This window comes from Coregonus lavaretus, assembly GCF_964263955.1.
Source record: "Coregonus lavaretus genome assembly, chromosome: 20".
Lineage (NCBI taxonomy): Eukaryota > Metazoa > Chordata > Actinopteri > Salmoniformes > Salmonidae > Coregonus > Coregonus lavaretus.
The window spans coordinates 18,368,150-18,385,341 of NC_140007.1; the positions used below are offsets into that span (position 1 = coordinate 18,368,150).

Consider the following 17,192-nt stretch of genomic DNA (forward strand, 5'->3'; position numbering starts at 1 on the left):
AGGGCGGCCCATTATATTGTATTGATCTATTCTAATTCTAATTTCAAAATGGTATACCTTATATCTGTCGACCGAATCCAAGCAGTCCTATCTGTCTACTCTGGCCTACTTGGAGTACACAGTGAGAGCGTGCGTAATTTACAATGGCAAGAAGACCAAGATTAATGGATGCACATGCTATGTTAGCGATGCTATAAAATCTGAATGAAAATGACTCAGATGGTGGGGAAGAAATGAATCATGACATCTATGATGATTATTCTTCTAATTCTGAGCCTCAGCCTGAATCTGCAGTGCCTTCAGAAAGTATTCATACCCCTTGACTTATTCCACATTTTGTTGTGTTACAGCCTGAATTCAAAATGGATTAAATACCCCATAATGACAAAGTGAAAACATGTTTTTAGAAAATTTTGCTAATGTATTGAAAATGAAATACAGAAATATTTAACTTACATAAGTATTCACACCCCTGATTCAATACTTTGTAGAAGCACCTTCGGCAGCAATTACAGCTTTGAGTCATCTGTATCAGCTTTACACATCTGGATTTGAAAATGTCCTCCCATTCTTTGCTGCAGATTTTCTCAAGCTCTGTTAAGTCAGATGGGGAGTGGCAGTGAGCAGCAATATTTAAGTCTTTCCACAGATTTTCAATGGGATTCAAGTCTGGGCCACTCATGGACTTTCACATTCTTGTTTTAAAGCTTTCCAGCGTTGCTTTGGCTATATGCTTGGGGTCATTGTCCTGTTGGAAAGTAAATATTTGGCCCAGTCTAAGGTCGTTTGCACTCTGAAGCAGGTTCTCATCAGGGATTTACCTGTATTTTTCTCCATTCATTGTTCCTTCTATCATTTTACATTTACATTTTAGTCATTTAGCAGACGCTCTTATCCAGAGCGACTTACAGTTAGTGCATTCTATCCTTACCAGTCTCACAGTCCCTGCCACTGAAAAGCATCCCTATAGCACGATGCTGCCACCACCATGCTTCATGGTAGGGATAGTTTTAGATGGGTGATGAGCTGTGCCTGGTTTCTACAGACATAGCACTTTGCATTCAGGCCAAAGAGTTACATTTTTGTCTCATCAGACCACAAAATCTTTTACCTTATGCTCTCAGAGTCTTTCACATGCCTTTTGCAAACTCCAGGCATGCTGTCATGTTCCTTTTTCTCAGGAGTGGCTTCCGTCTGTCAGAGTGGTCATTGGGTTCTTGATCACCTCCCTGACCAAGGTCCTTCTTGCCTGGTATTGCTCAGCTTGGTCAGCTCTAGGCAGAGTCTGGGTAGTTCCATATTTTTTCCATTTCCCAATGATGTGCTCTTGGAAACCTTCAACACTCCACAAATTGTTTTATACCCTTCCCCAGATATATGCCTCATCACAATTCTATTTCGGAGATCTACGGATAGTTCCTTGGACTTCATGGTATAGTTTCTGCTCTGATATGCACTGTCAACTGTGGGACCTTATATGTGACTTGTTTCAGGAAACAAGGAGAGCCATTTTAATGCAAACTTTTATTTATTTATCAAAATGCATTTTTTGGCAGAAATGCCTTCTGGAACATGTGAACTTTCATGTGCCTTAATAACAAAACGTGTATGCCATCTGTAAATACGAATAACATTGTTAAATTACGAGCCTAGTTGGTTAAGCCACATAAAAAGACAGCAATCTTCCCACTAGCCATGATTGGCTGAGAAAATGAGTGGGCTGGACATGCCGAGAGAGGAGTTCGGATTGGTCTGCCATATAGAAGGCTTCTGTCTATTTGAGCTGATCAGTATGTGTAAGTAATCCTGTCTAACGCAGCTTTTTTTAATGTATCGTGTAGTGGAGCTGCATAAGTGTTGCTCTTCACTTTCTGGAGGATCGAGTTTTGAAATCAGTGGAATTAGAGTATGATAGCTAAAGAGATGGAGAAAACACCTGTCTCCGGATTACATCTTCAAACTAAGGGCAACCATGGCATTCGTGACAGGGAGACGCGTCCATCATGCATGATGTATACGGGTAAGATAGTCTAGCTAGCTACATTTCCAGATATTACACGTTTCTAATTTTGACAGAAAGTGGTTTCATTTCAAGTTAAAGTGTACTGTTAGCTAGCTAGCTAACGTTATGTGTATGATGTTATTATTCGCATCTCAGAGCCATTTGCTTGGCTAGTTAGAGCCTAATGTTAGCTAGCTAACATTGAACCTGGTTGGTTAGCTACCAGCAGATTCATGCAGGGTAGTAACGACATGAGTTGACACTATGGTTCAATATTTAACTAGCTAATATTAGCGGGCTGGCTCGCTAGCTAACGTTACGTGACATGAATGATCTTACACGTTGTTTACCTAGCTAGATTCATTGTTTACCTAGCTAGCTAGCTACATGTCTTAACAAAAGACTCCACTATGCAAGTAACCATTTCAGGTGCGTTTGTAAATTCAGTCTGAGTATGCCAGAGCGCAGAATAACTGATGAATTTACAAATGCACAACACCCATTGAATATGGCCGGTGTCAGTAAATGTCGGCAAAAAAAGCGTAATTAAATTGTTGCCAGCAGAGCTGGTTAGGCTGTTTTCATGTTATCCAGAGGTAAACAATGAACCATAATCCCAATTTTGTGTCTGAAAGTAAATAGCAAGCTCGCCAATGTTAGCCAGTTAGCTTGGGTGATTGACTGCCGTTGTGAGGTCAGAACGCTTGGATCAACCCTACTCATCGGCCAGAGCATCAAGTGTGCGCTCTGAACGCTCCGAGAGCGAAACGAGATCGGTGGGGCTAAAGCTTTAGAGGGTGTGAACGATCCTGAATGGTTGTGGACAAAGAAGAGCTCTTCACTAGGTACCAAAACATTCAAAGGCCAATTTCTCAAAAGTGAGATTACAAGTTTATCAACTTTCAAAGCAGAATTACTTTCCCATTGTTCCCTTAAATGCAGTGTATGATATAGCATGGTGTAGCTCTGTGTCTCTGCTTTTATCCAATGTAAAAAACACAATTTCAAATGTTGCTACTTTAGACCGAATCAAGGCGGTCAGTCACATATAGACAGGTTTCTTTCTAAATCATGTCCAAACAATTGAATTGGACACAGGTGGACTCCAATGAAGTTGTAGGATGATCAAAGGAAATTGGATGCACCTGAGCTCAATGTGGAGTGTCATAGCAAAGGGGTGTAAATACCTATGTATATTTGATATTTCTTTATTTGATTTTCAATAAATATGGCCAAAATTCTAAAAACCTGTTTTCACTTTGTCATTATGGGGTACTGTGTGTAGATGGGTGATTTAAAAAATCAATTTAATCAATTTTGAATTCAGACTGTAATGCAACAAAATGTGGAATAAGTCAAGGGGTATGAATACTTTCTGAAGGCACTGTACACCCCCGAGGCCTTAGCGCAACAAAGCCAGAATGGTGCGCACTGTGCAGGTGCCAGCGCCACCACCAAATGAAATGGTGAGACAGGAGAGAGGAAGGGATGGCCCTGTTTGGATAGAACAAGCCGGTGACAATGCTACGGCCGATTATCAGCACAAAATGCTATCACTGAGAGAGCAGGCCCTACATCTCAAGCAAAAAACAACATCAGTGACACACTCACCAGCTTTTGTTGTTTATGTGACATAGACATGCTCCAACTGATGCCATTGTGTGAAGACGCACACCATGTAGAGCTGAAGTCGGAAGTTTACATACACTTAGGTTGGAGTCATTCAAACTATTTGCTTGACATCATGGGAAAATCAAAAGAAATCAGCCAAGACCTCAGAAAAAATATTGTAGACCTCCACAAGTCTGGTTCATCCTTGGGAAAAATTTCCAAACGCCTGAAGGTACCACATTCATCTGTACAAACAATAGTATGCAAGTATAAACACCATGGGACCACGCAGCCGTCATACCGCTCAGGAAGGATACGCGTTCTGTCTCCTAGAGATGAACGTACTTTGGTGCGAAAAGAGCAAATCAATCCCAGAACAACAGCAAAGGACCTTGTGAAGATGCTGAAGGAAACAGGTACAATATAATCTATATCCACAGTAAAACGAGTCCTCTATCGACATAACCTGAAAGCGCGCTCAGCAAGGAAGAAGCCACTGCTCCAAAACCGCCATAAAAAAGCCAGACTACGGTTTGCAACTGCACATGGGGACAAAGATCGTACTTTTTGGAGAAATGTCCTCTGGTCTGATGAAACAAAAATAGAACTGTTGGGCCATAATTACCATCGTTATGTTTGGAGGAAAACGGGGTGCCTTGCAAGCCGAAGAACACCATCCCAACCGTGAAGCACGAGGGTGGCAGCATCATGCTGTGGGGGTGCTTTGCTGCAGGAGGGACTGGTGCACTTCACAAAATAGATGGCATCATGAGGAAGGAAAATTATGTGGATATATTGAAGCAACATCTCAAGACATCAGTCAGGAAGTTAAAGCTTGGTCGCAAATGGGTCTTCCAAATGGTCAATGACCCCAAGCATACTTCCAATGTTGTGGCAAAATGGCTTAAGGACAACAAAGTCAAGGTATTGGAGTGGCCATCACAAAGCCCTGACCTCAATCCTATAGAAAATTTGTGGGCAGAACTGAAAAAGCGTGTGCGAGCAAGGAGGCCTACAAACCTGACTCAGTTACACCAGCTCTGTCAGGAGGAATGGGCCAAAATTCACCAAACTTATTGTGGGAAGCTTGTGGAAGGCTACCCGAAACGTTTGACCCAAGTTAAACAATTTAAAGGCAATGCTACCAAATACTAATTGAGTGTATGTAAACTTCTGACCCACTGGGAATGTGATAAAAGAAATAAAAGCTGAAATAAATCATTCGCTCTACTATTATTAAGACATTTCACATTCTTAAAATAAAGTGGTGATCCTAACTGACCTAAGACAGGGAATTTTTACTAGGATTAAATGTCAGGAATTGTGAAAAACTGAGTTTAAATGTATTTGGCTAAGGTGTATGTAAACTTCTTACTTCAACTGTAAGCACGAGCTGGCAATAATTGACAATTTTTGACTGCTGTCATATCGACACTTAAAGTATGTTCATTATGCCACCATTATTGATTTTGTGCTGATTTTCACTATTTAACAAGCAGACTTGGTGCTTGATTTTTAGGCTACTGGTGTTTTCATCATTTGACCGCGCGTCTTGATGACCGTGCATCTTGATGGTTAGGGTATTTTTTAAATGTCGTCTTTATAAAAAGAAGCTGTTACAACGTTCCAACACATATGCTTTCTGTTTCATAGTTGTAACAAAGGCACTCCAGGAATAACATTGATTGAACACTTTAAATTATTATAGATTTTTTTACATATAGCCTACAGTAACATAAACTAATGAAAATGCTATTGTGTTATTTGAAATACATATTTTTCTATTCTAATATTACCTAAGGCCTTCATAAACACAACCAAATTATAATTTTTGCGTAGCATATATGAAATGTATTAATTACACTGTTAGAATGTTGCAGTCAGAATGACTGCTCATTAGCTTGAAGGGGGGTCCCTCATGGCCAAGCGGTTCTAGTGTTAAATATGTACTCATAGACTATAATGGTCAGGGAATACTTACTTTTCCAGGGTCATCTTTAGAGCGAGGCACTTTGAGAAAACACTTGTTTAGGGACAGATTATGCCGTATTGAGTTCTGGGAGAAAAGAGAGAGAAGAGGGGAGATAGAGAGGAGAGAAAAGGGGGGGCTGTTAGACATGTTTTCATTAACAGAATCATGACAGCATAGAAAATAATATATGTTTTTTCAATACATAAAAAGAAGAGGACGAGTAGCTTTTCACTTGGTCTGCATGAGTAAGATTAACTATTATACTTTTGCGCAAACTACCAGCCAATCATACCCTCCCAGGCACCTGTTAGCAAGAAGAAGATGATACAGTCAGTACCTGGATCATCTATTATTTCACCATGCTCTATTGTTTTACAGTTCAAGAAAAGTTGAATGGCCGGTTTGCCGGATACAGACTATGCCTCCATTTAAAACTGCATTTTTGCCCAAGACTAGGCTTAATCTGGGTCTGGAAAAAACGGTCCAGAACTGTATTAGGTGGTTAATTATGCAATGGAGACATTTGTGATATGTGATTTAACAGTCTTAAACAAACATCATTCCATGGCTAGCAGCACTAAGTAATGGTATAGTGGAAACCCATGGAGATAAGAGCCTCTCCCAGCCTGTCTGTCTGTAGCTCCTGTACCATATAGTAAAGCTCCAGTACGCTTGGCCTGACATGAACCGTGTTCCCCCTCAGGGCTCCTCCACTCATCTGGAGCTCCTAATTAATACCACTGGGGAGGGGAGAAGACAGAGTCCTGCTCTCTCGCTCTTCCTTTCTCCTTCTCTCTATCCCTCTCTCTCTCTATCCCTTACTCTCTCACAACCCCTTTCTCCATCCCTTTCTCCCTCTCTCTATCCATGCCCTTCTCTCTCTCAATATTTCTCTCTTCATTCGCTCCTCACCCTCTCCATCCTCTCTCCTACATCTCTTCACCGTTCTCCCTCTTTTTCTACACATTTCAATCTATCTTGTGAGCTCATAGCCCATGGTCAGAATATGGAGAAATTAAGTCAATGTGTGTTCTTATACTTGAGAATAAAGCAAGCTAATGCAAAGAGTCATTACCTGACAAATACATCAATAATTCATTTATGCACATGGCATCCTATGCTAGACCGTTTTTCAAAAAGAGCCCAAACCATAAACCAAAAACACACATGCCACAAACCCACACCGAACACAGACACACACGTGCGCGCACACACACACACCGAACACCACAACCCCCCTCCCCCCATCATTGGTCCCCCAGAAGACAGATGTAGACAGCTGAAGACTGAGCACATCGCTCCACAATGAGGACACTTCACCAGTTACTATAGTAAGCCCTGAAAGCTGTACCAGGCCATAAACCAACGGAGAGCCGTTACCACGGCGAGAGACAGTGCCTTTCTCACTGAATGGGCTGATTTTATCATAGCCCGATGCGGTGGCATTGACAATAATGCACTGAGTGGCTGCGACGTGAACGGAGCTAATGCGATTCGCTCCCGCGTCTGCCCACTCGTTTGATGGCATTGGATGATTAACGAGCTTATTGGGCACAGCTGGGGCTTTGCTGCTGCCCAGTGCTAAATTAATCTCGGTGGAAGGCGGCATACGGTGGAAAGGAGGTTGTCAAATTTTACTTCCTAGTTCTTGGAAGATTTGGGGGATTTGAAATTAGACGGTTTACGTTGCCTTAAGGCATTTTTTATATAATCATCGTGGCTATTATTAGTAAGTGCTCTGCTTTAGTAATATCTACAGTATGATGTGTAATATGGCGCAGGCCTACGCTGAATAAGCATGACATGAGCCAGTTTAAAAAATCTGGGGTTTTAGAAATGCATAGAAAAAGAGAGGGATATAGCGAATGAAAGAGATAGAGAGGTTATGTCTGCAGATGGCTAGAGGATATAGGCCGGAAGGTGACCTAACCATGCTGGAGATATTAGCTCAGACTGCAATCTGTGAGAGTGCTGTTGGGGAAGATATAGGACAGAGTAAGACATATGGATAATGTTGAGGAATATATAGGACAGGGTAATGGTTAATGTTGAAGTAGATATATGCCAGAGTAACACGTGTGGATAATGTTAAAGCTATGGGTGCAACAGAAATTACGTGGGTCAGAGTGAGGTCAGAAGGTGAGGTGTCTGGTGAGAGAGGGGGGACTGAGGGGTGGTGTGATAGGGTGTGTATGGAGAACGGCAGGGCTCCCACACAGACAGCCCTAGTCAGAAGCAATACTGAGGAGTGTTTGTTGTTCCACTAACTCTCCTGGAGTTTCAGCAGATTTGTCCTGGGGCTCCCAGGCGTCGCTGCAACACTGGCACAGGGAGAGAGAGAGAGAGAAAGAAACAGAGAAAGAGAGAGAGAGAGGGGGGGGGAACAGAGCGAGTGAGAGAAGCACAGAGAGAGAGAGCGAGAGATGGTAAACAAATGGTTACGCGAGAGGATGAGGACACAGGCAGAGAGAGATAGATAAGGATAGTGTGGTGGGGGGGTGGGGGGGGGTGGGGGGGGGAAGAGAGAAGGGTAGGGAGTCTGGGGACGGGGAGATGCATTGTCACATCTAAATATCTCATGGGATCTAGAGACAACACTGGGACACCTTAACTACAGGTCTAAGCAGAGACAGTGATAGACACATCCTGTATGAGGAGGGGGTTGAATACGAGTCACTGCTTCAAATGCAACCAAATACATTATCATTCCATTTGATGGAGCACCACCCCACCCCCTTAGTGGAGAATGGGAAGTCTGCCGTAACTGGAGCCCACTGTGTGAGTGATGGGCACAAAGAGATTTCAGGAGACTGAGCTGCCACTGTCCCTGGGGACATAGCGAGGATCCGTGCGCATGCTGCATACATCTCTATACAGACAAAACAGACACTATAGTGCAGCAAAGCATGTGCCGTTTTTCAGTGGAAATCTTTGTTTGTTGGTTTGATTTGAATGTATCGGCTGGATTAACCTGACTGGGATTGGAAGGGAATTGATCCCAACTTTGGTTTTTCCAATATAGTAGAAACTGGAAATTGAATAGGGAAAGGGGCCAGCGGCAGGCCATGGCGACTGGCTCCTTCTAGTGCATATCAGACCCCGTGCTGCAGCAAAGTGACAGGTCTTGTCAGTACCGGGTTTCTCTGTGGAGAATGGGGACAGGGACAGGGGCACGAAGTGTTGCCCAAGCACATGGCTGTGTCCCAACAGTCTAAAATAGTAGGAGGTGTATATTTAACCGGCAGAATGGAAACTTAAGGTAAGGTATAGGGGTTGAAATTAATTAAGGTTACGGTAGGGCTCCAAACTAACATTTACCCTGGTGCATTAGTGTCACTAACATTTTAATTTGGTGGCACCAGCCCATGATTTGGCCGCACCAACATTTTGCCATGGCGTCACACAATAAGAAAAAATGTGCAATCATCTTATTAAATCATTCACAGTGCTACTGAGATAGTATGGTTAAATAAGTTGTTTCATATAACATGCAGCAGGAATGGATAATTCAAGATATTGTGATGTGCAACCTAAATCAGTGATTGTCACACATTTTGGGTTGACAATTAGGCTATTGTTGCTATATCAAAATAGGGCTCCAGAATTTCAAACTCTTTTGTTCAATACAGATTAATTTGTTTACATCTTTTTGTTTGTACTAATATCAGAAAGGCTAATTCATTTGGGGCTAATTCACCATCTGAGGAAGTGAAAACTCAAAACTCTTCAGCTAGATCGCTAAATATAAAATACTGCTAGTTAGCAGTGTAATTGATTAATTTAACACCAAATTGAATGTCCAAAATAACCTCTGCTACTACCCAATGATGACTATATTAGCCTATGCAATCACTGCCAATGGCAGTCACGTGCTTCCCGTGCTCCGTATCTCAAAGCCATACAAATTACTTTGGTTGTAAAACTGTGGTAGAACGCTCAATATTGAGAGTTGATAAATAAATAAAATGCGCAGTAAAATTGCAAGAGTTAATTCACCTCCTATGAAGTCAAATGTAACACTATTTTGGGTTTTATATGGTCCCACACCCATTTTGTGTTAAAACTACTCTGGTCATGGTGTTGATATTTTTGGAGTTAAAACGACACTATCCAACTCTCAGAGAGTTGCTTAAATCTAACTCCAAATGCCATTTATTCTTTTCAGTATCATTTTTAATCCACTCCCTTGCCATTTTACACTTTTCTGTGTTGTTTTGAATTAAGAACAAACTACAGCAGAGTACACTTCACTTTCAATTTACTTCCTTTGAGTTAATAGGGTGTAAAGCCTCATTTGAATATTTCTTAAGGTTTTACTTTTGGTGGTTTTCAATTTGATTTGCAATCTATGTTGGATGCCAATCTACAGTGAGGGGAAAAAGTATTTGATCCCCTGCTGATTTTGTACGTTTGCCCACTGACAAAGACATGATCAGTCTATAATTTTAATGGTAGGTTTATTTGAACAGTGAGAGACAGAATAACAACAAAATAATCCAGAAAAACGCATGTCAAAAATTGTATAAATTGATTTGCATTTTAATGAGGGAAATAAGTATTTGACCCCCTCTCAATCAGAAAGATTTCTGGCTCCCAGGTGTCTTTTATACAGGTAACGAGCTGAGATTAGGAGCACACTCTTAAAGGGAGTGCTCCTAATCTCAGCTTGTTACCTGTATAAAAGACACCTGTCCACAGAAGCAATCAATCAATCAGATTCCAAACTCTCCACCATGGCCAAGACCAAAGAGCTCTTCAAGGATGTCAGGGACAAGATTGTAGACCTACACAAGTCTGGAATGGGCTACAAGACCATCGCCAAGCAGCTTGGTGAGAAGGTGACAACAGTTGGTGCGATTATTCGCAAATGGAAGAAACACAAAAGAACTGTCAATCTCCTTCGGCCTGGGGCTCCATGCAAGATCTTACCTCGTGGAGTTGCAATGATCATGAGAACGGTGAGGAATCTGCCCAGAACTACACGGGAGGATCTTGTCAATGATCTCAAGGCAGCTGGGACCATAGTCACCAAGAAAACAATTGGTAACACACTACGCCGTGAAGGACTGAAATCCTGCAGTGCCCGCAAGGTCCCCCTGCTCAAGAAAGCACATATACGTGCCCATCTGAAGTTTGCCAATGAACATCTGAATGATTCAGAGGAGAACTGGGTGAAAGTGTTGTGGTCAGATGAGACCAAAATCGAGCTCTTTGGCATCAACTCAACTCGCCGTGTTTGGAGGTGGAGGAATGCTGCCTATGACCCCAAGAACACCATCCCCACTGTCAAACATGGAGGTGGAAACATTATGCTTTGGGGGTGTTTTTCTGCTAAGGGGACAGGACAACTTCACCGCATCAAAGGGACGATGGACGGGGCCATGTACCGTCAAATCTTGGGTGAGAACCTCCTTCCCTCAGCCAGGGCATTGAAAATGGGTCGTGGATGGGTATTCCAGCATGACAATGACCAAAAACACACGGCCAAGGCAACAAAGGAGTGGCTCAAGAATAAGCACATTAAGGTCCTGGAGTGGCCTAGCCAGTCTCCAGACCTTAATCACATAGAAAATCTGTGGAGGGAGCTGAAGGTTTGAGTTGCCAAACGTCAGCCTCGAAACCTTAATGACTTGGAGAAGATCTGCAAAGAGGAGTGGAACAAAATCCCTCCTGAGATGTGTGCAAACCTGGTGGCCAACTACAAGAAACATCTGACCTCTGTGATTGCCAACAAGGGTTTTGCCACCAAGTACTAAGTCATGTTTTGCAGAGGGGTCAAATACTTATTTCCCTCATTAAAATGCAAATCAATTTATAACATTTTTGACATGAGTTTTTCTGGATTTTTTTGTTGTTATTCTGTCTCTCACTGTTCAAATAAACCTACCATTAAAATTATAGACTGATCATTTCTTTGTCAGTGGGCAAACGTACAAAATCAGCAGGGGATCAAATACTGTACATGGAAAAGAAATCCAGCACTTTTAAATCATTGCTCACAACTTGCATTTAGAATGCCTGTCAGAGTAGGGTAGAAAATAAACTACATGAAGACTACCTACACCATGTAAACTGGAACAACTTTAACTCATGGTTGCTATAAATCCAACTACTTACAGACTGGATTAGTATAGAAAAAGATATGTTTCTTATTTTTGTGTAGCATAAGATCAAAACAAATCAATGTACATGCGAAAACACAGACATAATTTTTTTTTTTTAAAAATCTGCCCGCAACAGAGCATGCTGGGAAATATGACAATGAGGCTCCTCCCACATCTGTGGATAACTCCATAGATTTAACTCCCTGTCTGTGGTTACTTTTAATGTAGTTAAAAGTACTCCATCCCAATGAACTCCAGTTATCAACACTAACTTGCGGGAGCGTATCACTCTCAAGTGTTAAGATAACTCCCAGTAGAGTCAATTTAACCCAACATTTTTTAACACTGTGATTTCAACTATACTTGATTTACTGAGTACGTACAGAAAGCTGAGGCCCGCCGCTCTTTAACTGTAACCACAGTTGAAAAAAGTACATTTTTCCCGCTATTTGAAATGCTGCCAATCAGAACACATTTTTTCATAAGTGATTCATATTTTCCTTCAACTTTCTCAAGAGGCAATGACGCAGCGTTTGTCTACCACTTTGTGTAGTCGTTAGCAATGATGCTAATGACAACCATTTTCTGGTAGATGGAAAGGCTTTCCCAAAAACTCCTCAATTAAATGTTAACTACAAAGTAGTCTATCCCTACCTGGCAGAATGATATCATGATTATTTGCATCAATCCAGCTGTGATTTGTTAAGCAAACTCTGCCATCACCTGTGTTCTACTTAAAGTCTCTTGCTGGTGCACACTTGAATTAAAGGGTATCTACACCCAAAAATGAACATTTCTTACATTTTTCCCAGACCTCAAAAGTGGTCTCCTGATGTGGTTTAAGCATGGTTGTGGACTTAGAAGATCCAATTGAGTTGTTCTTCTATTTTTTTAAAGTGTAATTTTGAGAGCGAAAACCTGAAAAACTGGGAAATATCTGAGTATGAAAGATGTATGCACTCACTAACTGAAAGTCGCTCTGGATAAGAGCGTCTGCTAAATGACTAAAATGTAAAAAAATGTAAAATGTAAAAACAAAATGGAGAAAACGTAACTTAATTTGGAAGAAAAAAAACTAAACGGAGTTGGTAAAAAATATATATAAATATACAATGCTTTAATAGTATATTTTCATTAACTCCTTTTTCCAAGTGACCTTGTCTACCCAGTCGTCTCACCTATCAGTGGTTGTACATTCATGTTTTAATGAATCAGATCCTACTACCTAAACTCCTCTGTGCTGCATCATGTATTTCAATACCCTAACGTCACATCCAGACAAACATATCCTTCCTACCCAGGGGCGGTGTGTTCAATAGGGCGATATGGGCGACGCACTGCCAAACGGGAAAAGGAAGGGATTTTTTTTCTAATCAATTATATCACGGCAACAGTAGTTATCAGTGTTCTAATCTGATCTGACTGCCACTAAATGTCAAATCAGGCTAAAGTCGTGCTTCAAATGGCCCCGCCCGTTTTTGGGGCGATTTCAGTCATGTTGAAAATCGCCCAGAAGTCTGTCATAGACTCCCATGTAAAATCTATTTTTTTCAAATTTCAAAGCTTTCAATACAATCTCTATGGGTGTCTGTGGGCTTGCACTTACGCGCTTTCGTCATACGTGACGTAACCATGAACGTAACTAAGAAAATAGCGGCTAGCAGCGTCTCTGTTGCGACCTGCAGTGTGGCGTTATCTTATGTTTTTAATTTGTACACTTAGTGGCGTTATTTTATGTTTTTAATTTGTACACTTAGTTTACAAACATTCTGCCAACCATGGATTTCCAGTGGTGGGTTTTGGACTGATCTTGTTGATCGTGTACATACCCGCTACGAACGGACTAAATAATGAAAACGCTGCTGGCAGCGGAATCCAATACAGCTGGGAGACTTGGCTGGATGACAGAGTCCCGGACAGAGAAGTGGAGCCGGCCGGCTTCACCCTGGTCAGAGCGGACCGCGATCTGACACAGTCACAGGGAAAATCGATCCTGGTAAGAGAGCGACTCTGTACCCCCGACATTGAACTGCTTTCTGTGTCACTGCGACCTTACTATCTGCCCCGTGAGTTCCCCCAATTGTTTGTTACCGTTGTGTACTGTTGATAATCACAAGTTTACTGGAGAACTGAGACCAAGTAGAGACTTTGGACAGGGTGGATATGGTATAATAAAGGCAGTTTATTCAGAGGTAAAGATATCTGGAATCGCGTGCACGGACTCGTTCGTCAAACTCTTAGGGAGCTATCTGAAGAGAGCCCCGAAAACATTGTGTGCAGACATTTTATACAATAAATGATGTAGGTTGAATCTAGTAGTTCTGATCTTCTGATTGGTCCTGATGAGTTGGGCGAGGTCCCCTCCACTGTTGCATTGGCTCTGAGTCGGGTTCTCTGTCTTCAAATGTTCAGCCTAAAGAGAGGGGATTTTTGTGTGTGTGTGTGTGTGTGTTTAACAGTGATGATGTGTGTGTGTGTGTGTGTTATCAGTGATGATGTGTGTGTGTGTGTGTGTGTGTGTGTGTGTGTGTGTGTGTGTGTGTGTCCTCAGAGCAAGAACTCGTGAGTTGGAAGAACTGAGAGACCTATGGCGTGGGTGTTGTCCTTGGCCACCTGCTGACAAGGCTGACAAGATAGGACTCTTTTGTCCATTGTTATAGGATAGGAACAGCATTGATTGAAAACAAACGCCCAACACAAAATGGGTCATGCACAAGATTTTAGTCAGACCAAGCTATAACATTATATATTTACTACGACAGTACATTCAACCAAAAGCTAATATAACAAAGGCATCAGAGATTATTTATAATCTGTCACAGAAACTGGAATCCATCTCCCCAGATCAGTCAATAAATGCTTCTGGTATTGACTTATATGCTGCCCCTGTCTTCATGTTGTTGCTGGACATATCTTTTTTAAAATGTGTGTAGGTCACCTAAATCATCAGAAAAATTGCAGCCACTGTTCCTACCTCCTAACAAAACGAAGACCCAACTTACTGATGTCACTGTCATCAGAATAATATTCAATTCAACTTAATCTAATTAAATTAAAAACCCTTATTCACCTTGCAATGCAGAGTGTCGTTAACATTGCACAGGTATGACATCCTGTATACTCTATCAACTATGCCAAATCCAAGATGCAGCCTTGTAATTGTTGCATTCCAGCCCTTTTGAAATCAACACCACCCCTATTATTAGACGTATCACAGAATAACAACCCTAGGTGAATAATGAAAGAAATATTATATTGGACGTGTGCCTTTCCTCCTGTGAATAGAACCAGGGAAATACCTCACACTTTTAATTACAACATAAATACAGACTGATAATACTGATTAGTATCAAATATTTGGGAGTGAAATCCGGGCACATAGAGAGGGACAGATTTAACAAACAGTGCTTTTAAGGCCGCTATTCAACAAGAGTTATGGTGGTCATAACATCGCAATGATTATACGTTGTGCGGCATATCTGTCAAGCACATAAACCTAACATTTGGCAAATCTGACCATAACTCTATCCTCCTAATTCCTGCTTATAAGCAAAAACTAAAGTATTGCCAGGTCGCAGTTGTAAATGAGAACTTGTTCTCAACTGGCTTACCTGGTTAAATAAAGGTAAAAAAAATAATAATAAATAAATGCAGGAAGCACAAGTGACTCGGTTAATAAAAAAGTGGTCAGATGACGCAGATGCTAAGCTACAGGACTGTTTTGCTAGCACAGATTGGAATATGTTCCGGGATTCTTCAGATAGCATTGAGGAGTACACCACATCAGTCACTGGCTTCATCAATAAGTGCATCGATGATGTCGTCCCCACAGTGACCGTACGTACATACCCCAACCAGAAGCCATGGATTACAGGCAACATCCGCTTCTGAGCTAAAGGGTAGAGCTGCCGCTTTCAAGGAGCGGGACTCTAACCCGGAAGCTTATAAGGAATCCCGCTATGCCCTCCGACGAACCATCAAACAGGCAAAGAGTCAGTACAGGACTAAGATTGAATCGTACTACACCGGCTCTGACGCTCGTCGGATGTGGCAGGGCTTGAAAACTATTACAGACTACAAAGGGAAGCACAGCCGCGAACTGCCCAGTGACACAAGCCTACCAGACGAGCTAAATCACTTCTCTGCTCGCTTCGAGGCAAGCAACACTGAAGCATGCATGAGAGCATCAGCTGTTCCGGATGACTATGTGATCACGCTCTCCATAGCCGATGTGAGTAAGACTTTTAAGCAGGTCAACATTCACAAGGCCGCAGGGCCAGACGGATTACCAGGACGTGTACTCCGAGCATGTGCTGACCAACTGGCAAGTGTCTTTACTGACATTTTCAACATGTCCCTGACTGAGTCTGTAATACTAACATGTTTCAAGCAGACCACCATAGTCCCTGTGCCCAAGGACACTAAGATAACCTGCCTAAATGACTACTGACCCATAGCACTCACGTCTGTAGCCATGAAGTGCTTTGAAAGGCTGGTCATGGCTCACATCAACACCATTATCCCAGAAACCCTAGACCCACTACAATTTGCATACCGCCCCAACAGATCCACAGATGATGCAATCTCTATTGCACTCCACACTGCCCTTTCCCACCTGGACAAGAGGAACACCTACGTGAGAATGCTATTCATTGACTACAGCTCAGCGTTCAACACCATAGTGCCCTCAAAGCTCATCACTAAGCTAAGGATCCTGGGACTAAATACCTCCCACTGCAACTGGATCCTGGACTTCCTGATGGGCCGCCCCCAGGTGGTAAGGGTAGGTAACAACATGTCTGCCACGCTGATCCTCAACACGGGGGCCCCTCAGGGGTGCGTGCTCAGTCCCCTTCTGTACTCCCTGTTCACCCATGACTACATGGCCAGGCACGACTCCAACACCATCATTAAGTTTGCTGACGACACAACAGTGGTAGGCCTGATCACCGGCAACAATGAGACAGTCTATAGGGAGGAGGTCAGAGACCTGGCCGTGTGGTGCCAGGATAACAACCTTTCCCTCAACGTGATCAAGACAAAGGAGATGATTATGGACTACAGGAAAAAAAAGAGGACTGAGCACGCCCCCATTCCATTCGATGGGGCTGTAGTGGAACAGGTTGAGAGCTTCAAGTTCCTTGGTGTCCACATCACCAACAAACTATCATGGTCCAAACACACCAAGACAGTCGTGAAGAGGGCACGACAAACCCTATTCCCCCTCAGGAGACTGAAAAGATTTGGCATGGGTCCTCAGATCCTCAAAAAGTTATACAGCTGCACCATCGAGAGCATCCTGACTGGTTGCATCACCGCCTGGTATGGCAACTGCTCAGCCTCCGACCGCAAGGACCAGTACATCACTGGGGTCAAGCTTCCTGCCATCCAGGACCTCTATACCTAGTCATAGACTGTTCTCTCTGCTACCGCACGGCAAGCGATACCTGAGCACCAAGTCTAGGTCCAAAAGGCTTCTCAACAGCTTCTACCCCCAAGCCAT

General features: G+C 42.4%; 1 protein-coding gene across 1 annotated transcript in view; it reads right to left on the reverse strand.

Moving 5' to 3' along the window:
• The window catches only part of LOC311148054 (forkhead box protein J3-like), a gene marked incomplete at both ends in the record, with an annotated part of 61,413 nt that overhangs the window by 35,515 nt on the left and 8,706 nt on the right, over positions 1-17,192 (reverse strand). The window contains one exon of the mRNA XM_084184946.1: positions 5,595-5,669. Coding sequence (XP_084041072.1) covers positions 5,595-5,669 — 75 coding nt within the window. The remainder of the gene's footprint in view (positions 1-5,594; positions 5,670-17,192) is intronic.